The 27,496-nt window shown below is 43.9% G+C and overlaps 1 protein-coding gene across 2 annotated transcripts in view; it reads left to right on the top strand.

Annotated features, from left to right (window-relative positions):
- Positions 1-21,906, top strand: part of SEC24C (SEC24 homolog C, COPII coat complex component) — a 76,909-nt gene extending 55,003 nt beyond the window's left edge. For both annotated transcript variants that reach the window (XM_024218740.3, XM_024218741.3), the window contains 14 exons: positions 1,520-1,635; positions 3,150-3,274; positions 3,697-3,888; positions 4,975-5,068; positions 6,094-6,210; positions 6,648-6,818; positions 8,126-8,222; positions 8,524-8,669; positions 9,638-9,776; positions 10,709-10,827; positions 11,592-11,771; positions 12,582-12,773; positions 13,986-14,075; positions 16,742-21,906. In XM_024218740.3, coding sequence (XP_024074508.2) covers positions 1,520-1,635; positions 3,150-3,274; positions 3,697-3,888; positions 4,975-5,068; positions 6,094-6,210; positions 6,648-6,818; positions 8,126-8,222; positions 8,524-8,669; positions 9,638-9,776; positions 10,709-10,827; positions 11,592-11,771; positions 12,582-12,773; positions 13,986-14,075; positions 16,742-16,882 — 1,919 coding nt within the window. In that variant the 3' untranslated portion in view covers positions 16,883-21,906. The remainder of the gene's footprint in view (positions 1-1,519; positions 1,636-3,149; positions 3,275-3,696; positions 3,889-4,974; positions 5,069-6,093; positions 6,211-6,647; positions 6,819-8,125; positions 8,223-8,523; positions 8,670-9,637; positions 9,777-10,708; positions 10,828-11,591; positions 11,772-12,581; positions 12,774-13,985; positions 14,076-16,741) is intronic.
- The last annotated feature ends 5,590 nt before the right edge of the window (positions 21,907-27,496 follow it).

A 27,496-nucleotide genomic window follows, 5' to 3' on the forward strand; every position in this document is an offset into this window, starting at 1 on the left:
GATGGTGTCCCTAGCCTCTGTTTGCCAGAAACTGGGAATGGGCAACGGGATGGATCACTTGATGATTACCTGTTCTGTTCATTCCCTCTGGGGCACCTGGCATTGGCCACTATTGTAAGACAGGATACTGAGCTAGATGGACCTTTGGTCTGACCCAGCATGGCCATTCTTACGTTCTTATGACTTGCATTTAAATAGATTAATGTTTTTCTCTCAACAATTTAGTCAACAGCATGTACTGTAGCTTCTTTTCAACCAACATTGCAGCCTACTTAGGTGCCATTCAGTGGTGAGGCAATTAACAGCTGTAAATGGCAATGGTATATTGACTGTTTAGTCTTCACTGTTACTCTAAGTTGATACACAATATACTCCAGGTTAAATAGTATAATTTACTGTGTGCTTCTCATATAAATGACTTCCATGCTCTAGCATGCACAGAGTAGTGCATAGAACTACAAGATGCTACACATGTATTTAAGGTTGTAAAACAAATTACATGTCTTATTATTTGAGAAATAGTGGTCATGCTTATTCTCAAAGGGGCAGAGTAAGGTTGCTTAGGCAGTCTTTGTAATTTTGTTATTTCTGTCAGTCGTGAACTGTCCTACATTAAAATTCTCAAAATACTCAATATAGTTTTTAAATAAAAATAGAAAAAAGAAATTCCATTATCTGCAGCCATTTGACTAGGTATCTCTGTCCTGCACACTGCACACACTGTCCTGGTCACTGTAGGAATAGTGCAGGGGATTGTCTTACCTGTGAACCTTAAGAAAAGAGAGCGTCCCACAATTCTGCAGCTATTGTCTGTTAGGAGAAGACCTCCTCTCTTCTCATCTACCCCCTCAAACACACATTAGGTACCTGCTCAACTATTTCCAAAGTGCATTTGGGCACAGACATGTGCATCTGAACTTTTTAGTTTGCAGCTAAATTAGCCCTGCATGTATATTGCAGCCTTTAGTGGCACACTGTGAGTAGCAAAGGCTAGGCAGACTGCTTCACAAGCAGTGCTTTGCCCATAATGGCTGTGGCCTACCATAACTGCCCTTCCTGTGCTAGCAGCATCGCTGTAGCAGACTCTGCCATCAGAGGCTGTATGTGCAGCATGGTGGGGCTATCTCTCTTCTTATGGAGATGCACATGGTGAACCTTTAACTTATCTCAAAATCCTCTTTGAATCACTTGATGTCAGCACCCCTTTTACCATTTAACTCAATCTTATATTTGGGGAAAATCCTCTGAAGCAACCCAGATTCTGGTACAAGGTGATTTTTTGTAGTGATATTTCTGACTGAGCACAGCTCTTGAGTCTGTTAATGCTGCTCCTAGGCTGCCAGTAAAGATTCCCCAGTCATGGTCACATGCACACTAGTGCAAAGCACGGACCAGCTTTCCTTTGGTGTAGTCGAACACTCACTGCAGCTGTCACCAGGTTTGCTGTCCGTTGACAGTTAAGGTATTAACTGTTGTAAACAAAGTACGTGTCTGCAAAATTTGATGTCTTTGTCCCTAGTGCCTCCTCACTACTTCCAGCATTTGGATCATACTGGCAAGAGAGTGGATTTCTATGATCGACCTGAATTATCGTTGGGCTCCTATGAGTTTTTGGCAACAGTCAGCTACTGTAAGGTACAATAGTGTACAGTTAGTGCATTGCTATGATGTTAAATAAATCCCATGTCCTCTGAGAAACTAAGTGGAGGCTGAATCAGCTGGATTGACTTTCTAGGTGGTAAAGTCCATTGATGGCATCTCCTTATACATCTGAATCAGGTCAGATTTTACATACTTGCTTTCCACTGTAAAGTAAGTCAGATTGCACATCCCATAATATCAGTAATTATTACCAGTAACTAAAACCGTATCTAGGAAAGTACAAGCTATCTATCCACAGTGGCAGCTGCACCTTGCCTGCCATCTGCTAGAGAAGACAAGTTTCTGTTGCCAGATAGTCACTGGGAATTGAGCAGTTAGAGATGGGAACTAATGGGCTAGAGCAAGCCCCTACAGCAGTTACTGGCAGTAATCGCGTTTTGTAAAGAGGGTTTCAAAGATGCAAGGCCAGTAAATCTGATCACATATTTGAAACCCTATAATAGTCTGGAAAACTCACCTGCTTCAGATTCTACACATTAGTCAGTTTAAACAGTATCCTAATTTTTCAGACCCTTTTTTGGAGAAAGACACATGTATTAGAGTTCTATATTAAAAATACTCATCTGTTTGCTGAAAAGGATAGGAAAATAGTTTTCTAAATGTTGCAGCTTTTTACTGACCATGACCATACTTTTGATTTTACTGAGAGCTGGCAGCACAGCTTTCAAACACATCTCCACACTTCAGGCAAAACAGCCAACTGGGATTGTGGGGTAGAAGGCCTTCCCCACACTCTTCCATATTCTCCATATTCCTCTCTGATTTTTCACATCTTGCCACCAGTTCTGCCACCCTATTAAAGTCCTTTCTCTCCTTCTCCTTCTCCCCTTCCTCCCGGGAAGGAATCTGTGTGTCTCCATTCTCTTCTAATAGCTTAAGATTCCATGTATGCCAGTAGTGAGGCACTCGCTACCCTGTTGCTTCAGTGGTCTGTCTGTCCTGTGCTCTACTTTCCATTCTGACTGTAGACTTGCAAAGAAAGGAAGTGCTGATTGGAACCAGCCTCTTCAAAGCAGAATCAGTGCTCTGAGAAATAAGGACTCCCAGCTCTGCGGGAGGAAGGTCTTCATTCCCAGTGCAAGACACTAACTTCCAAAGTCTTCTAGAGCATGAGAGTTCTGGGAAATCCTGCCTGCCTGCTGCCCGCACCATCAGGCCTGGTCCATGTAAACAGGAGCTTCCTTTATACCAAGCCTGTTCTTCCTGCTCAGTCGCTCAGCGATGCTACATTCCATCTAGGGCTTGTGACATTAGAGCCCTTCCATGCATGATTGTGATGTGTCAGATACTAGGATTCAGACATACTTAAATTAATTGGGTGGGAGTGGAGAAGCAAATTAAATGCCAGTATCTTAGTTTCTGCTCTTAACTGATTACTAAATAGAAGTCATTGGGGTTTTGACGGCATTACTTTGTCTGGGTAGCAGAGCCTTTGTATGATCTCTTCTTAAGCATGGTGTAATGTTCTTCTTTCCCTCTTCCCACAGAATAACAAGTTTCCCAATCCACCTGCTTTCATTTTCATGATTGATGTGTCTTACAATGCTGTAAAGAGTGGCTTGGTGAGGCTGATCTGTGAAGAGTTGAAGTCACTCCTGGATTACCTGCCCAGGTAACTAGCTCCTTTGTTCTGTACTGTCGCAGCCAACAACTGCAGCAAAGCTGCTACCCCTCTATGCCTTTGCAGAGGGGACACTCCCTTTAGAATGCTTTTACTGCTGGTGAAAAGTGAAGGTTGACAGCATGCATGAGCCTGGCAAGTAGCACTGCAAGCCTCCATACGCTGGCCCAGCAGTGTGACTCAGCCCTGTCCTGAAGGGATGGCGTTGAGGGTGGCCACCTTCAGGCTCATTCAGTCTGTGCCCAACAAAGGAGCTGTGCCCAACTTAGTACCAGTTGTGGTTACCTATCCACTAGGAACGATGGTACAGTTACCCATTCTCTAGTCCTGGTTTGTTCTATTTGATTCAGCATATTGCAGCAGTTGTGCTTTCAATGACCCCCTGTGATGCAGTAAGTGTCTTTATTTTACAGGGAAGGCAACATGGAAGAGTCAGCCATTCGGGTGGGCTTCGTCACTTACAACAAAGTGTTGCACTTCTATAATGTGAAGAGCTCATTGGCACAGCCGCAAATGATGGTTGTGTCGGACGTAGCTGATATGTTTGTGCCGCTGCTTGATGGCTTCCTGGTGAACGTGAATGAGTCCAGGACAGTTATTGTCAGGTAACAGGGACTGGGGTAGAAATGTGCAGTAAATGGCTTGTCAAAGGGACCCATACTGTGTTGAAATAGGATCCAACTCTGATAATGCCCAGTTGTACAATGCTTGGCTATAGTATTTGAATCATACATTTAATAGTGTTTAGGTATAACTTTAATGTTAAGTATGCCCACAATGGAGCTGGCAAAGAACAGGGAGGTGCACTGTGATTGGGGGTATCCTTATGTTGCCAGGATGCTGCAACTCTAATAGCCTCTACAAAGTTTTATATGTGCCAGTTTGTTAGAAAATGCTAAAAGACAATAACCAGCACATGATATACTAGCAACTGATGCACACCTTGGAATACAGCTGTATTTCACTTCATTGTCGGGGTTGTCTGAGCTTGCTCAACTAGAACTGTGACTGAACTGGCAGGAGGCTGCAAAATGGGACCTTAAGAGAAAGGCAAAATGGGACCTTTAGACAAGAATCTGTTAGACTGTCACTGAGAGCAGGAGATCATAACGGAATTCACAGAGTCAGTTTATCTGAGGTTACTGCTTAGTAGCCGAGAGTTGAGGTGACTGCTGACTAAATTGATTCTGTGGGGAAAAATGAGTGAGTGGCTTACATAAAACTAATAAGCATATTAAGCTTATTAACTGAGTGAGACTGGGACTTATTCTTATTACCCAGAAATTTAGAAAGGAGCGCAGTGAAGCAACTGAAGGGGAACGAACGGAAGACAGTAGAACCTTTAAGTTAGAAACTAGAGTTTGCTCACTGTCTTGCCTGTGATGTTCCTGAGGAACAAAGAATAGGAAGCTCAGATCGTAACTTCGAAGGAGAAGAGGAAGTTATTAGAAGAAGCATTAGTTGGGGCCTTAGAATGTGCACTGAGGAGACAAATGCAGGCAGAGGAAGTGGATGGAGAGATGACTAAAGATCCGTTTAAGAAACTCAATAGCATGCAGGTTAGAGAAGGATTAGTCATGTTAATAATCACTATTTACAATGCACCTCAGTCCCAAAGGTCACCAGCTATGGATTTAGAAGGTGAGCTTTGAATCCCTTTTGATATTCTCCTTTTCCCTCTTTCCTGGCAGTTTGCTGGACCAGATCCCGGAAATGTTTGCAGACACAAGAGAAACAGAAACTGTCTTTGCCCCAGTGATTCAGGCAGGAATGGAGGCACTGAAGGTTTGTTGACATGCTGTTGTGGGGAGTTGGTTAATTCTGCTAAAGGTTCTGTTTTTACAGCGGAAGCACCTCTGTTTAGAGAATCTAAGTACTGTTCATAAACAAGGTGGTTGTTCCCCTCAGGTGTGTATGCAATCGGTAGGGAATGCTTAACCCATCAATGAAATGCAACCACCTGTGTGGTTCAAGTTAGCAGCTCTTTAACCTGCTCAATTAATTGTTTAGGATAGAAAGTGAAGAATACCCTATGCAACTGAAACTGCACAGGACTTTAACTGTAGTTTAGAATAATTGCCTGAGATGAAAATTGGTCAGGTCCCTGAGGTAGATATGCACATTGTTACAAAAAGTGCCATGGGAACTTGGAAATGGTTTAGGACCCTGGTTTTATGTCTCCTCTGAAAGATTGCTCTGGCAGTTGCTTTAGTTCTGATTCAGAGAGGACACCACCACTAATTTGCCAACATCACTTTTGCAAAGCTTCTAGACCATTTCTAAAGATTTCCCATCCCAATACCTGACCCAGCTCAAACCTGTATGTGTTGATCCATTGGCTAATCATGTGAGAATTCCCTAGAAAACACTGCTGATACCTGTTCATGAGAATTGTTATCCATATTCACTTACACTGAGAGGAAAAGCAAAGACAAGCCATTCGGTATCCCACTCATGAGGTATCTAAGGACTGGGGGATTTACCTGCTGGCAGTTGAACCATTAAAAAGATACCTTAGGCATGGGATAGTGTTTTAAAAATAATAAGCTGAGGAAGCTGTTTCCAAAATCCACTGCATTCTCTATAACTGTACTTCTGTTTCATCCACAAAACATGGGAGCTATTAATCTCAGACAGGTAGGCTCATCAACTACCTGGTCACATCAGTGAAGGATTAAGTACCTAACTAGTATAGAGGAACCAGTGATAATATAGGCATTTAATGTAGTCCCAGAGATATTCTTCTTGAGAAATCCACTGTTCCTCATCAGCTCTTTCTCACCTAAGCAATTTCATCCCCTCCCCTGTAGGCGGCAGAGTGTGCTGGCAAGCTCTTCATCTTTCACACCTCACTGCCCATTGCAGAGGCTCCAGGGAAGCTGAAGAACAGAGATGACAGGAAGCTAATCAACACAGATAAGGAAAAGGTAACAATTGATGTGCTGCTTAGAAGAGAGTTTGTATTGCTCTGGGGTAACCTAGAAGGAATCAAGAAGAGATGTAAAGTCTCCATAGTAGCTAACTGAAAATTTTCTATCTAATGGCTATTCCCCTTGGGTTGCCATCTGGAACTGAGTATGTGTTAACTATAAGGACAGAAAACACTTCTGTGTCGGGAACAAGAGTGGGTAGTATTAGAATTCAGAACCCAAGGAGGGGGGAGAATAATTGTATAACTAAGAAGTTCTGCACCATCACTGTAGAAGATTTACACCTAGTACCTATTTAATCCTAGGTGGAAAGGTGCCTCACATACCTTAATACACTGAAGAAATATGTATGTTGTCTGTAGCAGTTACACTGGTCTCATGTTCCCTTTTTTTCCACTCCCTTTCAATCTCTGTACTCCATCTGTCCTTCCTAGACTTTGTTTCAGCCTCAGACGAGCTTCTACAGCAACTTGGCCAAGGACTGTGTGGCCCAGGGCTGCTGTGTAGATCTGTTCCTTTTTCCAAACCAGTATTTGGATGTGGCGACACTGGGGGTGGTTCCTTACCAGACAGGTGGCACCATTTATAAATACGCCTATTTCCAAGTAAGTGCTTTCTTGGGTCAGGCTAACACCTGTTCTATACAGGTGAACAAAACCCATCACTTAGTTGCCTGTTTTCTTTCATGGGATATGGGCCATCGGTGAGGATCTTAGTTTGTACTTGAAACTCAAGATTATAATTTACGTGGTTTTGTTTGCTTTATATTTCTGACTTATTTGTACCAAGGGCAAAAATAAACCTGTGCTATATAGTTTCTTAACAATAAGAAAAGGCTAATAAAAAGTGAAGAGCATTATTAGCCCTATAACAGTCATCCCAATGTATTACCTACAGGGCAGAATCTCCCAGCAGTGCTGGCTGCATAGAGACACTTAGCATTCCAACTTGTGTTAGTTCAGGTATCTTCCTTAAATTACCAGATGGAGAAAGCTTTGCTTTTAAGTTAAAACATCAGAATGCTCTGTAGTTAAGATGAGCGGTGAAGTTTCTGCATCGTGAAAATGTACATCTAAGGCTTACTTACGAGGCTAAATTAGGCTTCATTCATAATAGATGTTCATTCCAAATGGATGAAATGTTTGTGGGAGAGATGGGGAGAATCTGGAAGGCAAACTGCACAGGAGGTATAGGGAACAAGTTCATATTCTTCAGGCAGCTCTCAAGGAAGAGGGAAACTGCAAAGGGTTTTAGCAGGTCTCCACATTAGACATTTAATGGCTTCTTTTGTCAAGATGAGCTGGATCAAGTGTTGTGCTCTGAAATGAGTGTTGTATACAATGTCTCAGGCTTCACATCATGAAACTTGTCTGTAGTTGGGCCTAAATCTGCCATGTCCTGAAAATCTCATATTACATAATATCAGGGATTCAGCACTTCAGAAACTGACTGTAATCCTCTATATGTGTTGTACAGTGGCCAGAGATTTCTATTTCCATCACAACAGATTGCAGAAACTCTTAGCCAGAGTTCTGCTCCTCTCACCTAGTGTAGATATCCCCAGTGGTGTTCTGTGGTAAAGGTTTTCTGAATCCCTCTCACTAGCAGTCATTGGTGCAGTGGTCCCCAGCAGTTTGTACGGAGCAGGATTCCCTACCTACACTTTGAAATAATATGTATACAGACTAGGACTTTTAAAATCCTAGTTTGGTATTTTTTTACTCACTATAAAGCTTTGAAAGAAGTGGCTCCTAGGGCATTTTGGGGAATGGGATGTTGAGATCTGTGAGAAGGCTCTTTCGGGGGAAGGAAGAGAGGATTTGAGATACCTTTGGTCTATGTGCGTTGAGGCCTGTAGGGCAACTCAGATTTTTTTGGTGCGTCAGGCCTGACTTGGAGCTTTGTGTTCTAGCTGGAGACAGACCAAGAACGGTTCCTGAATGACTTGCGCAAAGATGTCCAAAAGGAAGTGGGATTTGATGCTGTGATGAGGGTGCGCACAAGCACGGGTGGGTATTTGCATTGCCTAGACTTAATAAATTGGCCAGTAAACATGTAGGGAATGGGAAGGGTCATAAACACACAAAGTCTGGAACATACCGAGGTTAGGCTGCGAACTCTGCCCTTGTAAAGCTCTAAAGTCCATGGGATTATGGCAAAACTGAATGAAAAGCTGAAGCAAGAGATCTCAATGTAACTTAGTGTCCCTGATAGACAAGGTCTGCCGCACCTTCCCAAATGCTGCCTGCTAGACTACTCTGCTATAAAATGTGGCTTGTTCACCTTTGAGTGTCCTTTTTTTCCTTTCAGGTATTCGAGCAACGGACTTCTTTGGAGCTTTCTACATGAGCAACACGACGGATGTGGAGCTGGCGGGTCTGGACTGTGATAAAACCATCACAGTGGAATTCAGACATGATGACAAACTGAGTGAAGATAGTGGGGCGCTTCTTCAGGTGAGGCAGAAGACAGTCTGCAGGGAAGGGAGTGGGTGAGAACTTTCAAACTAAAAAATGTGCTGGTATGCTACCAGACCTTCTCCAGATGGAGATACAGGACCACTGATCTTTGTAGTGACAGCATCCACCTGTGTAACTTGCTATAAGGTTCCCTCTTTTGGAATTAAAATCACTTTCTCAGCTGTTCATACACTGGGTTATATGTCTGCATTGCTGAGGGGTTCTGCTAGATTCCTTACTTGACTGAGGCGCCCTCCAATTTGAATGCTGATGGCCTATTGAAAGAACAAGTCTTCCATCCTCCCTCACTGGCCCATGGTGAAACTTTCACAAGCATTTCCTTTCCTCTCTGCCCAAGCCACACAACTAGCTGTTTCCCTTGGGTCCTTCTCCCATTCCACCTCCTCTTCAAAGCCCTCCAGGCAATACATTTTCCAAGACTCTCTAAGCCAGTCTTCCCTACAGAGACATTTTCCCCATATGTGGAACTATAAAGAAGCTCAGTCTCTTTCTATTTCTTGCCTCCTATCCCCTATTCTTTGTCTATATGCTCTTGGCTTTGATTGTAAATCCTTTAAAACTAGAACAGTATCATCCTAATTGTCTGTCCAGCTATCCAAGCCTTGTTTGGAATAGTGGAAGTTCACACATGGGAGGGACTTGATAGTGTTAAATGCTTTCTAATGCACCATATGAAGGCTTTTATATAGGAAGGAAGAGGCACAATGTGTTGGTTGAAAAACCACTAGCTTTTCAACAAAAAGAATGATGGACAGTTAGCTCTGGGGTACAGCAGGCCAAACCCTAAATCACCTCCCCTTTCTCAGGCTCAGGTAGCTAACCTGAGGTTACACTCCAGATCAAAGGGTCGGATGTTAACAAAATGGGATGTGCTGATTTGCTTACTGTAGCAGGACTGAGTTCTATTTAACTGTTCTGTCATTCTGTACATGTCTCTTTTATAGTGTGCTCTGTTGTACACAAACTGCGCAGGACAGCGACGACTCCGCATTCACAACCTCTCCCTGAACTGTTGCACGCAACTTGCTGACCTCTACCGGAATTGTGAGACAGACACACTCATCAATTTCTTGGCTAAGTTTGGTAAGAGACTGTCTTGGAGACAGTGCTAGTCTTACTATTACTTTATAGTTCTCTTTCACAGCTAGTGGCACTTGTTTTTCACCTTCTTGCACCAAAGACTTGGACAGGTGGTGGTTGGAGTTTTCAAATCCTTGTGCTCCTACAGTCTTTTCTCTCCCACAGATAGCTGTGATCATAGTACTCTTTGTCTGGACTGAGGGGCAGACAGAAGGCACAGCCTTGCTGCCTGTTGAGTCAGATGCCAAGACTGGTCGGTGGACTGGCTAAACAAAAAGAGGCATGTGTGTGTGTGTAGCTATTGCCACCTGCATATGTCCAGTCCTGGAGCCAAAGTGCTTTTCCCCCTTTAATGTTCCTGAGTTCCTCTGCTCCAGGCATGGAAAAACACAAAGTTGCTCCCACACCGACGTCACAGTAGTTAAACCGATGAACATTCTCATAGTGCCAAACCAGTGTGTATTAAAAGTATACAAATTAATAGGGTTCAGGGAACTGCAGAAGTCATCTGTGCTGCTCTCTCCAAGAGGAAGAGAGGGTCACTTGCATTCCACAGTGACCCCTGCTGTCCACTTAGGGAATGGCATTGCCAGGCTCTACAAGGAGTCTCACCAGTTGTCCTTGCCCAGAAGTGTGGCTGGCCGTGCTGCAGGGCCTTGAAGGTGTGTGTGGGGTGGGGAGATGGAGAGTATGCATTCAAACAAGGTAAATGGGGATTGTTTGAGTTTCCGGTAGGAATGTGTAGACTCTTTCCCACAAAGGAAAAAAATGAAGTATAACTAATTCTATAATGTAAACCATCTGAGGTTGCTCTAGGTTTCTACACATGGCTACAGTAAAGATTTTAGACCATTTTATAAGTTAATCATTATTAATGACAACATTTAACATCCCTGCTGATTTTTTTTTTTTTCTTTTCATGCCTTCCTGTGCAGCGTATCGTGGGGTTCTGAATAATCCAGTCAAGACAGTGCGAGACACGCTGATCAACCAGTGCGCACAGATTCTGGCATGTTACCGAAAAAACTGTGCTAGCCCCTCTTCTGCTGGCCAGGTGACTGCTTGTGGTTCAGTTTGGATGGCAGCTTTTGGAGGTTCAGCTTGAGAAGGGAACTCCTCCCATCCCATTTAATCTGGGTGGAGTGCTTTACTTAGCAGCTGGGGGCAGAAATATAACCAGATAGCTTGGAAGAGAAGCTCTGTTCAGAGCGACTTCTCAGGTAGACTTTCCTGACATTGAGGCACACCAGTCACCATCTCCTCAGGAGAAACTTATAATATCACGAGCCCTGTGATTCTTAGGAGCCGGCACCTTATATGATACTTGACCTCTTAAATAGAGGCCTCCATAGCAGGGAATCCCATTCCTTAGATACTAGGTTTCTTTGACTGGCACACTTCAGTATGTTAAAGTTTAATCATGGATCTTTTAAATGTTTTGGGTGGAGCCTCTTCAGATTTATTACAGTGTTGGGCAAGCTTCCTTTGTATGGCTCTACTACTACAGTATTTCTCAAGCACTATTATGATGTAAGAGAACCACAGGGTGGGTGTATGAATCTCAGCATCAGACATGTTAAAGAACTAAGGATGCCATAATGATCCAAAGTGTTCCTGTCTGAATGAACTACACAATGTGAAAACTAATAGGCTCCAGAATTCTAAGGAATTGTAACTGTGATCCATTGCTATTTCCTTTCTAAGTTTCTCCCTCTCTTTTTTTTTTTTTTTTTGTGGTCATTGAAATTACCTGCTGTCTCATTCAGTGAGATGGCTGATTAACTTCTATCTCTTTATTCCCCATCTTGCCATTTGTAGCTGATCCTCCCTGAATGCATGAAGTTGCTTCCTGTGTACTTAAACTGTGTGTTGAAGAGTGATGTCCTGCAGCCTGGGGCAGAAGTCACCACTGATGACCGCGCCTACATCCGCCAGTTAGTCAGCTCCATGGATGTAGCAGAAACAAACGTTTTCTTTTACCCCAGGCTTTTGCCTCTGGTAAGTGCTTCTGTTCCGAGTACATTTGAGCCTTGTTGCACACCACGAGTAGGCTTCATTCCAGAGACTCTACCTCCTCCCCCTCCTCCCCCGCCCCAGAAGAGTAACATTTCCTTGTGAGATGTAAGAGCTCGATGGGAGAGGAGTTGAGATGTGCCATCCAGCAGGTGTCTTTTTAATACCATAAATTTTATGTTTATTACCACACACTGAATTTGACAAGGTTTTTAATCCTCCTCCTACCCGGTGGAAATGGGTGAGCAGGGTCCTATGTGCTCTTTTGCAGCCTGGAAAATCCTCTTGCTGCATCCTTGTAATCCTACATGACAACCACAATCCTTCCAACCTAGGAGGACGGATTGGGATTTTTCTGATGCTGCTCCTTAATTAAATGGGAAGACCCCTGGAGTAACACTAGCTGCAGAATACACTCCCACCCCAGGAGTCAGTATTGAGATTGCGGAGTATTGCTGCTAGGGCCATGAGGCTCATCTGTTCTCGTTAGCAGTAAATCGTCTCTAGTCTATTTCACACCATACTCAACAGGAAGGATGTTATAGCTAATAGTGCAATTCATTCCCAATTGGTGCAGCATTGCAGATAGGTACATGATTTGATGTCCTTTTTTTAGAAGAAGGAAATGTATGAGCAGGTACCTTATGAGTCAGAGAAACTTAGGGCAGGAATTGGTGTGGCTCGCAAGACTTAGGGGCATCCATGTAGTCCTTGCTCTGTACCATTTGTAATTCCCAGCTAAACATTAAGTAAGAATGTCTAACGAGGGGCTCGATTAATTTAATATTTGAACAGACCAAAGTAGATGTTGACAGCGACACCTTGCCAGCGGCAATCCGGAACTCTGAAGAGCGACTCTCTAAGGGCGACATGTACCTGCTAGAGAATGGACTGAACATCTTTGTGTGGGTAGGAGTGAATGTACAGCAGGGCCTGATCCAGAACCTCTTTGGAGTGTCATCCTTCAACCACATCAGCAGCACTCTGGTGAGCTGGATAGGGGGGAGCAGGCTAGCGGGAGGATGTGTGCAGGACTCCCAATAATTGGAGCAATGAGCATCCAACTCAGAAGGTCGTCATCCTAAAATCTCATTGAGCACTTTCATTGTAGCCCATAGGAAAGAATGTTTTATCCATTTGATTTAGCTGGCATGAACATCAACTTCAGAACTCTCTACTTATATCCCTGTTCACGAAAGCAAGTTTGGAAAAGCTGGCTAAAGCCCAGCATGGGGCCACATTGTCCCCTTGCTGCCACATGCATGAGACTGTGAGAGATGATGTTTTTTATTTAGAAATCTTAAGAGTCTTTTGCAGAGATTCTCCCATCTCCCACCGCATCCCTTGAGGAGTGTGGGAAGGGGCTTACTAACAGCAGGGCCTGTCCCCACACCCTCCAGTCTGGCAGATCCTAAGAGGCTGTGCCAGGCCAGGTATATAACTTGTACCCCTGCTTTGGTCCTTGGCTCCCTAGCAGTGAAGTTCTAGTGCTGGGGAATGTATTAGCTTTTCCTGGTGAGTTTGGGCCAAAGGAGGAACAATAAGTAGCTTGCCCACTCCTTCCCTGGACTGCACAGAGACCTCTGGAGTCTGGGGGAGACAGTGCCTCTGAGGTGGTTAGAGTTCCCTTTTAGCACAAATAGGTGGAGGTTGATCTGGACTCAGAGGAAGAACACATCCATACCTGGAGCAAGGTGGTCACAATATGGCCAATAATATGGTCATATGCTGTGTTCTAGGTGAGACCTCAAGCCCATTTCACTGTCTTTAAACCCAGGACCTTCCTTCTGGCTAACGTGTTATTCTGTTGTTTTACCTAGCTGGTGACGTTAAGGACAGTTAAGAGGCTAGCTATACCTAAACTATTCACTTTGAGTTCCTTCAGTCTGATTTCTAGCCACTTGCCTAGCTGGGCAAGTTACTCTTATAGCTTATCTGACCAAGCCATTCAGTGAGGAGAGCACTACCAGTATGTGCCAGGCAAATGGGGTAATAGTTCTGTATTTCTATCCTCTGTTGAACAATCTCGTTTTAAAAATAGTCTTTCCAATAACTTCACCTATTCCTGGCTAGCTAGTAGCTAGACTGGCCTGAAAGCCTGGACTTTTACCTGTGTGTTATGAGGAAAGCAGCAAAATTGATTATTGACACTACTGTAATTCTGTGTGTGTAATGGGGATCTGGTCTTTTGCATTCCAGAGTACCTTGCCAGTCTTGGAAAACCCCTTCTCTAAGAGAGTGCGATCCATCATTGACATGTTCCAGGCACAAAGATCCCGCTACATGAAGGTAAAGAACTTGGCTCCTAGTTGTGGCTCTTTAATCTCCGTCCACTGCCTTTCCTGAGCAGGTGACACCAATCCTACTCTCATAATCTGTAATATCAAACCCGTTCTCAGCCTTCTGTTGTTATTTGAAATTAACATGTCTGTATCATCATGCTGTTGGCAGTGAGGTTCTGTGGCATAACAGCTGTTGTTTTGCTGGAACCTTACCTTGCATTTCTGTCTCAATGCATTTACTATTAACGTTAGGCTGGAGCTTTACTTTCTTCCAGTGTCCCAAGTGGCAGTCAAATATGTAGAGCCCTGCGCGGATACAAAAATTGGCATCCGTATCCGATCCATGATCAGCATAAATTGTCCGTGGATATCCATGGATTTGAAAGGCTCTACTAACAGCTCCACATGTCACTGCACAAGAGTGATGCAGGGCTGTGCCAAACCCTCATCTGCCCCCCACTTCTCCCTAGAGACTTCCCACCACCTGCTCCGCCCCGTCATACCTCCTTCCCTGCTCTGGGCAGGAAAGCTACAATCTTGAGCGCTTATGGTGCAGCACCACCCTCCCAGTGGGGGACTCAGACACCCCTATGCAGCTGCAGCAGCTCAAACATGCTGCACTTGGCTCACTGCGCAGGAGCACACAGTCATGCTTCCTTCTGGGAGTTGTAGCTTACCTCCTCAGTCTGCACAAGCTGGGGACTACAACTCCCAGAATGCCCAGTGGACTATTGCCGCTGCTGTGTGATTCAGAGAGCCGAGCTGGAGCCTGAGGGCTGAGTGACAGCCGCTCCTTCAGGTGAGTGTGTGCTGTAGAGCTCTGTGCAGATACAAAATTTGTATCCGAATCCAAGCTGCAATCCACAAAAATAATCTGCGGATATCTACAGATTTTATGGGCTCTGTATATATGGCACTGGACAATAGTAGCCTGGACCGCCTTGGTGGTGGTCTAGCCATACATGAACTCTCAAATGAACATGGCTGGGACCTCATCTCCAAAACCATTATGCCTTATGGGTCAGATGGAGTAAATTATTGCAATTCCCATGGAAGTAACTAGGCCGTATTTGGTAGTGATGGTATAAGCTACCCATCAGTTACATGGAGGTGAAGCAATGATTTTCCTGTGAAGCCCTGCTGCTGGAGCAGTGATAGCAGTGATGTATCAAAAGGAGGACATCACTTCTACTTCCAGCTCAGCTGTGGAACTCGGAGCCCAGAGGCAGCTGGGCTGCTTTCAAAGTCTTAAGGAAAAGAATTAGGAGCAGTCCTAGAAATCCTGACCTATTTTTAAGATAAAAAGTTTATAGACGCCCAGTACAGATAAGCTTGGAGGGGAAATGAAAAGGGCAAGTTTAAACAGCCTCTCCCCATTAGAGAGACTGCCTGAGCCTTTACTAATGTTTGATTTCCAGTCTTGGGTCTGCTAAAATCTATATACTGTACTATTGTAAAAACAACTAGGTGCTCAGTTTAGCTTTTGTAATAGAAAGGAAGACATGGAAGTAGCCATTGGGTCTCACAGTGCTGTTGTAAGGGCATCAGAACTCATGAGGGGCAGCAGAAGGGCCTGACTACTCCACGCAAGCCATAAGGGGGAAATTAAATAATTCATTTTAAAAGGAGGTTTATAACCTTTCCCTGTTTGTTTCTGCTCTGGCTCTAGTGGAGGCAAAACATATTGTATTACTAGAGCCCTGCGCGGATACAAATTTTTTTATCCGCATGCAATCTGCAAATATGGTCCGTGGATATCCGCTAAGTCACAGGGCTCTAGATATAAAATTTGGATCTGCGTCCATCCATGAACCACACACATGGTCCGCAGATTTGCAGGGCTCTGTGTATTACTGCTCCTCCCCCAACAAACCTTTAAAAGGCTTTCTGAAACAAGAAATACAATATTAGGAAGCCAACTGCTAGTAGCACACCGCCGTTGTACATTGAGCTAGAGATGCACTTGTCAGGTGGCTGGAGGTGCTCTGCCCTCAGCCTCCTACCTTGCACCACACCTGACCATACGCACATAGTTTGCTAATGCTGCACCCCTGCTGTTGCTTGGTGTTGTGTTAAAAAGCCCTGGTGCTCAGCCTATCTGGACAACTGACTGGCTTAACATTCCATGACCACAGAAAAGGGTTTTTTTAATATTACTGTCCTCCTGTATTTTGGATATTTAGTCACTTGGGTATAACTTTTGTATTTTGATTATACAGTCCATTTCATCCACAGATCTCAAAATACTGTGTGAAGTGACTAAACATCACTGTCCCCATGTTCAGATGGGGAAACTGAAGACCAAATGTTAAGTGACTTCTTAAAGTAGCCGACCTGGAAATGGAACTCTGGTCTCCTGAACTTCCAGTCCTGTGCTCTGTTCACTGGACCACTGATTAAGCGTAGAATTCCTCTGCTTTACTGGTCATCTAGCCAAAACTGGAATTTCTAGAACCCCTTTAATGTACAGGCAACCCTGGACACTCTAATACTTCTAAGCTTGCTTGAGGTTTAACCTTCGTCACAGAAATTAAGATGTTCTGAGTAGGTGGCTTCAGTGATTTCTTGTTCTGGAGTTCTTAGTTGCTCAACCTTCTTATCTCACTTAGATGTTTTCTTATGTACCAAAATCACTAGCTGATGCTTACTCAAATCTTTTTTATTTGCTTATAGCTAATAATTGTGAAGCAAGAAGATAAATTGGAGATGCTATTCAAACACTTTCTGGTGGAGGACAAGAGCATGAGTGGTGGGGCTTCATATGTGGACTTCCTCTGTCATATGCACAAGGAGATTCGGCAGCTACTGAGCTAGAGGAGGGAGTGGTGCTGGACTCCAGCAGTGACATTTCAATCTCCACTAACCACCTGATCCATGGGCCCAGCTCCCTCAAGAAGGACAACATAGAAACCTGTACAATTCCGTAATTTTTAATACACATTGCATAAGCAGAGATCCTTTCAACCTCTCCCAGCCCCATTTGAGAGAGATGCAAAATTTCCTGGTGAGGGCAGAGAAAAGGCTTTTGAAACAGGTCTTTTACCTGTCTCTAAGTTTCCTGTACTTGGCAGGAATCTACCCCCCCCCCCCCCCCATGCTCGCTAATCCTGTTGTAATGAATGTAGTTTCTCAGTTCACTGTACATGATTCAGCATTGGGTGAAAAAGCGATAACTCTTCAAAACTACTAGTCGTTGCTGTGTGTTTGTGTGCGTGCGTGCATGCTCCAAGAGTGAAGAGGAGCCAGGAGGGGGAGGACAGGAGGCAGGCCATCCAGCCAGATGGTGGGAGTTGGAGCACTTAAGCATTTTTTTACATCTCCTTCCTAGTTTAGGGGAAAATACAACATGCAGAGCACAAACTGCAGCTTGTGGCCCTCTGGACCCAGGAGTCTTCATTTAAAAAAAAAAAACCAAACAACTTATCAGCTGAGCTGTGAGCCAGGGGCTAGCAGGACAAATCCTTCCCATATCTCTACATCTTTATTGTAGTAAGAGTTGCAGTGCAGAACTGTAGTAGAATAAATAATTTTTAAAAGTGAGTGAGCAACAATCAACAGCTGCTGAATGGGAGAGGGGTAGAATCAGTGCCTTCTATTGGCATGAATGGCACCCCCACAACCACCTTCTCTTCCTTGGGAAGAGCAACCTCCCCTATCTTATTTTTCTGTGTAGCATCGTCTTACCCCTTCCATGTTCTATGGCCTCTTGTCACTCACTTGTTTTGTTAAAGCCTACCTACACTGTTCTATTCATGGTGATCATACCCGCCGCCTCCCTGTTTCAGTTTAAATAGGAAATATTTTTAGCAAGGTGACATGGGCTGTAGGGAACAGGATCTGGATGGCAAGGTGGCCGTTTTCTGTTCAGACTAGGCTGAATCACAGCAAATAAGCAAGGATCTGAATTTTACCAGTGCAAACTTGAGGCTGCTTTGTACCCCAGAGTGCAAGGAAGGGGATGCAAAGGAACAAAAATAGAGTTTAAACTGCGCTGCATAAGGTAATACCAAGTACTTGACCTCAGTTGTTGGGAAGGTGCCATAGTGGAAAGAATATTTTCAACGCTGTATGTTTATACCCCCTGTTCTACCTACTGATCCATCTGCATAGAAAACTTTTTATAAGCCTGTTTGTTAACCTAGGATACCTCAGACAGATTAGCCCATCCACTTTGTGGCTGGCCACTCTGCCTCTCCACTCTGTAAGGATGGAAGAGAGGACTCCTGCAAAGGGGAGTGATGAGTCTAAATCAGATTCAAAATTCTAAGGGCTTGTTCATTAATTTTTGAAAGGGGAGTAATTTACTTTAACACTGACAGAGCTCTTACAATACCCAGGATTTAGTGAGGGGGCAGCAGCACTGAAGATGTGAGGGAGAAATGGGAGAATATGCAGAATAATGGGTGAACAGATTGGATGCAGTTAGAGGACATGTTTTAGCTGGACTTGTCTTTTCAAAATAGGATCCTTGTGCAGAAGACCGGTTTTGTTTTAAAACAAAAAACTTGGCTCTGTGGTTTTAGTCCCATTTACATTGTGTGTAAATCTGGTTTTCTTCTACTGCCGCTAGTTTTGTCTTCTCTCGTATCACTACACACAGAGGGGAATACGAGAACAGTAATGAAGAAACTCCTTTAAGATGCAGTAGACAATTCTTCAGCATTTTTTGTATGTATGTGGCTTTTTTTTTTTTTACCCCATACACTGCCTCCAACCAAAAATGTAGAGGGTTTTTTTTTGTTTTTTGTTTTTTTTTAAACCGCTGAAGAGAGCTTCCCGGGAATACGATGCTCGGCAACCACAGACTTCCACAATACTAATTTCTAGTATTAATATAAGAGGGGAAAATAAGCTCATAAGTGAACCTTTCATTTTCTTCACTCTTGTTTTTTTCCAATGCATCTTTTAATTTGTAAAGAAATAAAAAAATATATTAAGATGTATTTTATGTCATTGTTAGTAAATAAGCACTGCTGATTATTTTTCCAAACGCTGTATTTTGGGGGGGAGGAAGGAAGGGGAAAGACTGGGGTCTAGGTGAGTAATCACAATCCAACCTGCTGCCAATCAAGTTCTGTATTTTTAATATTTCCTGTTTGGATGTGTTTAACTTTCCACCCCTTCTGAACCTTTATTTTGCTGAGAACATTCCCTTTCCGCTGAGATGGCTTGGGTTAAATTACGACTACTTTTTGGTCTATTTCCATAACCATTTTAGTTGATATTTTGAGACAGTACTATTATTCGCTACAATTAGAATCTCAAGGACCCCATTTTTCTCAGAGTACCCCATCGTTAATATGGCAAGAGAATTACTGATTTTCTTGGAATCCAAAAATAAAGTTCAAATTAAACACAGCAGTTGGCAACAGCATTTTGCAAGTCTAAGCTAAACTTGTAATCTGTGCATTGCACTTTAATTTGAATCCCATTGTCTCCTCTATACACTTAACTGCAGCCTAAAATATATTGTACATTTAACACTGATAAAAATAATCTTTTCAGCAATCTGTATATGAAAACAGAAGCCAATCATTGCTAAATATCCATCATTATTTTCTGGAGAGATTCCAATCTGTTATTGAGGGCATGTTCCTATATTTGTTATGTCCAAAATCACTGCTGAACTGACACTTTGAGATAAGTGATGGGCTTTGTGCATTAATTATCTGGAATAAATTGTGCCTGCAGGAATGTTGTGAGATTACCCCTTTCAATGTTTATGGAAGTTGCCTAGCTGAACCAACATCTACCATCTTGAATGTACTTAGCTGGGATTTTTGCATATCAGTGCAATGAGTGGATGGGTTCCTGAGAAGAAAATGGCATAAGCACATAAGATTTACTGCACTGGACTTCTGCTTCAAAGGAAGGCAAAAAAGAACCCACGGTGTCTTTAGCCTGTTGTTCTTTGCTGTAGGTGTAAAAGACAATTTTTCTTGTCTTGTGCAGGTGCTAAGTTTACATCCTAAACTATGACATTGGATTTCTCATCACTACAAGTGTTCTGATCAGTGTATCTACTCTTTCTTTAAAGGCAAGGTGCTCTTTGGGGCAGGGACAGTCATCTTATTCTGTCTATACAGCACTTAGCACAGTGGGGCCTTGGTCCATGACTGGGGCTCCTAGGCACAATGGTAATACAAATACTAAATAATAAAAGGCAGTTTGACATGAGCTCATACACCTCTGCAGTCTTTTTTCAGCCTTCCTTTGAATCTTACCCTCCCTTTCTAACTCAGTTGTGTTGGTTAAAAAGCAGACAAGAGTTGTATCAATCTGATCCTATGACATCCTATATCATTTCAAGTTGGTATAAGAAAGAAGCTGTATGGAAACATAAACCATACAGGTTGGCGAAATTTTTTTAATCTTTGTCACCTAAAGCAATAATTGTATGTTTTTTCCCATTTTGTGGATCATGTCAGAAGATAAAGATCTTGTAGACACATTCCACTCTGTCTTTCTCTGCAATACCTAGAGTGTATGGTCACAAAGTAATATTAGGAAAGTAGCGCGACAAGAGGCTGAAAATGCATTTGCTTTCATGAGTACCACTGCTCAGTTACTTCTACCAATTCTGTATCTTTGCTGTTTTGCTTCCTCTTCATAAGCTTAGAATTCTGTTTATTAGTACCAAATCTCTCCTTGGCTATAGCTTCCCACTGCTTTAATTGTTGCAGTTTGGATTTGTCCTCCTGTGTGTTTGCTGCCCTACCACACTTGGTTATCCATAAATTTCATCACAGTTGAATTGACACCAAAGAAACTTCAGGCACACATGTAGCAGCTGCATAATGGGCAGAAAGAGGGTTTTAGATAGTGTTTTTCTTTAAAGCATGTGAAAATCCTAAAAATCTAAGTCAAAGCTCCTTGACAACTGAAATATTTGACCATTATTTAGAAACAGCTTAGCAGACCACTTTGAGAATCATTGCCTTAGCACATCTGAAAATGGGCCTTAGGATGCAGAGTTATAATTTCTGCTCTGTCTTCGCCTACCCCTTTCAGTTTGATTGCCCTAATTCTCAATTAAGAGCTTGTCAACCCACACACTGGAACCCAAATTAACATCTGTTTTAATTCATACTATTATTTTGGTGCAAGTCTGAGGGTGGACATTTGTTTTGGAATAATTACTTTATTTCAATTTAAGTCCATTTTTTGTACTCACTTAAGCTAAATCAAAATAGGGCAGTCATATTCTGTGTGTCCACAGATAGGACTGCACCGAAATAACTAATAGTGTGAATTAAACCAGATTTGTTATTTTGGTTCCAGTTTGTGTGTAGGCAAGCCCTATAATCTCCCTATTCATGAATTTCTCCTTCCTTTGTTCGCTTCCTTTCTTCTTACTCCTTGTCACTTCTTTGTATCAGGACATGAGTGACTTAAGAAAACTATATGGTCTTTTCTTCTTCCTAACCTATTATGTATGCAATGTAGTTGCCGTGTCGGTCCCAGGTATTAGCGAGACTAAGTGCATGAAGTAGTATCTCTTATTGGACCAACTTCTCTTTCTCACCAACAGAAGGTGGTCCAATACAAGACATTACCTCATCCACCTTGTCTCTCTAATAACCTCGTATGTAGTCAGTCTTCCTACCATTGTTAAAAATTCCTTTGCCATTGGCACTTTCTCTAACTTTTAAATCTACCGTTGGTACCTTCCTTCTTTAAAATTTCCTGGCTACTAATACTCTTATCAAACCAATTTCTAACCTTAACAAAGCATTTGAGAAAGCGGTGGACCTCTGACCACAGTAGCATTGTTTGTTTTCTTTGTTACAATGTAACAATTTGTTTTCCTCTTTATTGTGTCAGATCCTGTAGTCCGGTGATACTCAGACCTCAGTAGTATAAGGGCCCTAACATCAATCAAACCCTAACCCCACCCCTTGGGCCCGCCCACCTGTCACCGGAAGTCCCACCCCATGGGGTATTACTTCCGGGGTCAAGGTGCCACCTGACCGGAAGCAAGGTGTGTCATGTGACCCCTCTAAGAACTCCCCCCACCACCCTCTACCAATCAGGAGGGGTTTCGTCCCGATAGGACCGCCCCAAGAGGAGATTTTGACCAATCAGGGGGACTTCCGGGGCGGGGGTGACCCGTCCGGAAGTGGGTCGTGTGACCCCTCTAAGAACTCCCCCCACTACCCTCTACCAATCAGGAGGGGTTTTCTGCCGAAAGGACCGCCCCGAGAGGAGATTTTGACCAATCAGGGTGACTTCTGGGTTGGGGTGACCCCTCCAGAAGGGAGTCGTGTGACCCCACTAAGAACGCCTCCCAAGGCCCTCTGCCAATCAGAGTGCAGCACCATTACCCCATAAGTCCCAGCGCCAGACAGAGGAGGCGGCCATCTCTTACCAAGGACACGTGTTTTCGAAAGCGCGGAAAGGCTGCTGAGAGGAAACATGGACTCCTTCACCACCCCCGTGAGAACTTCGGACTTTGTTTTAGCCCCAACCACCTTTGACCTTGTGTGGAGAAAGCGCTACATCAGCGACAGTTCCGAGGAGGACCCTTTGACCCAGCCGTTGCTGAATACGGCGTAACCCGACCCCGAAACCCTCGTGAGGCAGACCGATGAGCGTGACGGCCTCTCTTTGTCCACTCCCTCAGAGGTGGAAGGCGATCGCGGCTCGGGGGAGTCACCGGCGGACAAAGCGAACGGAAAAGACGGCGCTCAGGTAAATGAATGCTTAAGAAGCGGCGGTCGAGGAGGGGTGGGTAATGGGTTAGGAACCGGGGGTTGCGTAAATTAAAAAACAAGCAGTGGGGGTGCTTACACGTTTTCTTTTCTGAAAATCTCTCAACAGGTCGACGATGCCTTTTTAGAGGCCTTTAAGAACTTACACATTGGAAGCCCTGTGAGAGTAAACATATCCTGCGTCAGCTGTTTTTGCTCATGTCTGAGACACAGATCTCAAGCCGAAAAGGACAAAATGGAAGAATGAACCATCTGAGACTCCCTTAGGGTAGGGGTCATGGTATCCATTTTATAAGTGGCTGTAAAAGGTCGTGTTAAACCAGGCGATTAATAAAACTTATTTAAATGTGTCAATATGAATGTGTTCCCTTTCATACTCGTGGTAGTAAAAGACGGTACCAGTAACAGTTATGTCTACACAGACGGCGCTGCTAAAGAAAATATATTACGCCCCCGGGGAAGTTGGGAGCTTCGGCGGGGTCAACCCTCTTTTTCAAACGGCCAGAAAGCATAGTAAAACTTTAAACAGAAGACAGGTAACAGCATGGCTTTCAGACCAGGATGCTTACACTTTACACAAACCGGCTCAAATACGTTTTAAAAGAAACAAGACCATTGTTTCAGAGGTGGATGCGCAGTGGCAGGCAGATTTGGTGGATATGCACCGGTTCTCCAAACACAACAGCGGTTTTAAGTACATCTTAACAGTGATAGACATTCTATCCAAATATGCCTGGGCCTTAGGCCTAAAAGACAAGACGAGTGGTGAGGTATCCAAGGCCTTTAAAGCTATTTTCAGTGAAGGTCGCGTGCCTCAAAAATTACAAACCGATCGGGGGAAAGAATTTTTAAACAAACCTTTAAGTGGATTGTTAAAGCGTCATGGAGTTCACCATTTTGTTACCAATAATGAAGTCAAAGCAGGGGTTGTGGAGCGATTTAACAGAACGTTAAAAACTAGGATGTGGAGATATTTTTACAGCCCATAACACCTTTCGCTACATTGATGTCTTACCTGACTTTATAAAGAGTTACAACCAGAGCTTTCACAGAACTATACGTACCAGACCCGTTGATGTTAACCCTTCAAATTCCCTGAAGGTATGGAAAACGGTTTACGGAGATGATTTTAAAATAAAACCGGTTGTTGCCCCTTTTAGAAAAGGTGACCACGTGAGACTATCTAAAACCAAAGGCCCTTTTGAAAAAGGTTATGAACAGACGTTTACCGATGAGATATTCATAGTGGATGAAGCCTTAACCAGGGGCCAGAGACCTGTATACCGCTTAAAAGATTACGAGGGTGAGGCAGTTACTGGATCTTTTTACCCTGAAGAATTACAAAAAGTAAACCCCAAACAAGACAGGATTTACAGGATTGAAAAAGTTCTAGCAGAGAAAGGAAAAGGGAGAAAAAAGCAGCTACTGGTGAAATGGTTGGGGTGGCCTGATAAGTTTAACAGCTGGGTGGAAGCTTCTCAACTCTGTGACATCTAGACACGAACAAACAAACAAACAAACAAAAGATTCCTTCTGCAAGGACAGAGAGAGAAAAATGAGTGACGGCGGGTTTTACATTACTTTGCCCAGCAATGCCAGCTCTGCAGTTTTTCCCCAAAACACCATCTCGAACTTTACAATACGGCTAATTAAGCCCTTGGATCTCCTGGGTGCCTGGGAGGTGGGGTTAGTGGAAATACAATACCCGCACAGCTGGAATACTATCAACGAAGACACCCCTTTCGAAATCACCTTTGGAGCTACAACGTGGAATTTCATCCTACGATGAGGTTATTACTCGACCATACCCAAATTACTGGAGCATATGAACAGCAACGTGGCTCGGCATCCCGGACCACCTGAGGTGGTCATGAACTACGACCCTGTGGGTAGAAAAGTGAGACTTAAATCTACCGATTTTATGTACGTGTTTTCTACTGGCGGGGAGCTAGCTAACATTCTGGGTTTGGGCCACAAACGCAACGTCCAAAAATTCCCCTTCTCGGCAGACATCGCAGGAGGTTTTAACTCCTTGTTTGTATACACGGATATCGTAGAACACCAGTTTGTGGGGGACTTTTCTGTTCCCCTGTTACGCTGCGTCCCTGTCCGAGGAAGGAACAACGAGTTTGTTACCATCACCTACGACAAACCTCATTACGTCCCTGTCAGTAAACACCACATCGACACCATCACCATTGAAATAAAGACAGATCAGAACAGAGATGTCTCATTTCGCTTTGGCAAGGTGATCGTCAAGCTGCATCTGCGGCCGCGGAGAGAGCGAGGTTTCTAAAAAAAAGCAAAACCCTATTATGGCGATCCCAAAAAATTATGGCGACCCCACCATCTACAGGAACTATTACAAAGCCCAGGCTGGATACGCCCTTCCTGGATATCATGGGGCCCCCGTGATGTACGGGGCGGGTGTGGGTGGAATATTTCGTAGCCTCTTTCGAAAAGCCGTACCGCTTTTGAGGAGGGGGCTAGAGATTATTAAACCCCACGTAAAAACCGCCGCTCAAAACATAGCTAAAGATGTGGTAGGTCATGTCTCCCGTGCTGTTCTGGAGAAGGTGGGGAATACAGCTTCACAGGAAGGATCGGGGCTGATGTACATTAAAAGGAGGAAGAGAAAGAGAAATACGTCATACCCGCGACGCACAGGTCCCCCGAAACCCTTTAAAAGAAGGGCTTTGACACGCAGGGCCGGCCATAAGCGAAAGTCCAAGAGGAAGCCTGGGCGAAAGAGGAGACGCGCTCTGCCTGGTAAAAGAGACATATTTTAATCAACATGGCTTTTGTTCACTGCGGGTCTGAAGAGTGCACCAAATCCGAACTAGACTTGTTTCAAATAGCCCCTACGCAGACCAGCATCGAGAAAAGCATTTACATCGAGGTGCCGCCTCTATCGGCCATTACGGAGTCTGCCCCCATTGATTTTTTTATAGCAGGGAATGGCATAGATTATATGGATTTAAACAACACGCTGCTGTACCTGTGTTGCAAGATTGTAAAAGGAGATGGAACTGAACTCGCCGCGGACGCCGAAGTGGGTCTGGTGAATTACCCCGTGGCCTCTATTTTCAGTCAGTTGGATGTCACGCTGGGAGACCGCCTCATAAGCTAAAGCAACAACTGCTACCCTTACAGGGCCTTTATAGAATCGGTGCTCAATTACAGCGACGACACCCTCGCCACGCAATTTTCCGCCGGCCTGTTTTACAAAGACACTGCTGGACAACATGAAGAAACAGAGTTGGATGGAGGGAATCTAGGGTTTGTGAGGCGTGCAAAGCTGACGGCCGGGAGCAGAACGGTAGAGCTGCTGGGCCATTTACATAGCGACCTGTTTTTTCAAGAAAAACTTTTGTTGAACGGAGTGGATGTGAAAATTAAACTGACGCGCAGTAAAGACGCTTTCTGTTTAATGGGCAGTGCGGCTGAAGGCTTTAAACTGCGCATTGTATCAGCGTCCCTTTTTGTGAAGAAAGTACGGGTGGCCCCGGGAGTCCGTCTGGGGCACGCGGAGGCCCTGCTTACCGCTAATGCTAAATACCCCGTGGACCGTGTGGGAATGAAAGTGTTTAGCATCCCCGCGGGCAGCAGGGTCAGTAACCAGGAGAACCTGTTCTTGGGACAGTTACCCAAAATGCTTGTCCTAGGGTTTGTGGATAACGATGCCTTTAGCGGAAGTTATGCTAAAAATCCCTTTCATTTTAAACATTACGATATTAATTTTATGGCCTTGTATGTGGATGGTGAACAGATACCGACCAAGCCTCTGCAACCGGACTTCGAGGCAGGACGCTGCGTGAGAGAATACATGAATTTGGTACAGACAGCTGGTAAACACATGAAAGATCATTCTCTGTTAATCGACCGTGAGGAGTTTGCACAGGGTTACACCTTGTTTGCCTTTGACCTGTCTCCCGACCAGGAATGCACTGATCACTATTCCCTGATTAAAACCGGGAACCTGAGAGCAGAAATACGTTTTGGGAAGGCTTTAACGGTTACCGTCAATATGATTGTGTATGGGGTTTTTGACAATGTCATAGAAATAAATCAGAGGAGAAACGTTCTGTTTGACTACATGTGAACATGGACACCGTGCAGCTCTCACGTGTCTTATCAACGGACCCTTACACGAAAAAGAATTTCTTAGATGTGTTCCCTTGCGATTGGTTCCCAGGACGCAAGCTGTCTCAGAGACCCCTAGGCTTGGTGGTGAACACGCATCCACACAACCAACCGGGTGAACACTGGCTCGCCTTGTATCTGGCGGAGCGTAACCGTGGAGAGTTTTTTGACTCATATGGGCACCCCCCGAACAGTGTGTTGTTTCCTAAAAGCATTACGAAATTTTTAAACAAAAATGCCACAGACATGGTGTTTCACAATAGACAATTACAAGACCCCCGCTCCGTCGCCTGCGGCTATCACTGCGTGTTTTTCTTACATCATCTTAGCAAGGGTTTATCTTTTGATCGGATTTTAAATTTGTATTCTAACGACTTAGTGCAAAACGACCGGATGGTGATGAATTTTGTAAAAAGTAAATTTAAATTCTTGGGCATGCCTAGCCTTGCTCAAAACATGTTTCAACAAGCCCAGACATGTGTATCTTGCAATGATTTTCATAGCCATGTTACCCAATAAAGCACCCCAGGTGAGGGGTTTAAAGACAAATGATGTTTGGTGTGTTTTTTTTTTT

This window comes from Terrapene carolina, unplaced genomic scaffold (genome assembly GCF_002925995.2).
Source record: "Terrapene carolina triunguis isolate 2854851 unplaced genomic scaffold, T_m_triunguis-2.0 Scaffold310, whole genome shotgun sequence".
NCBI lineage: Eukaryota > Metazoa > Chordata > Testudines > Emydidae > Terrapene > Terrapene triunguis.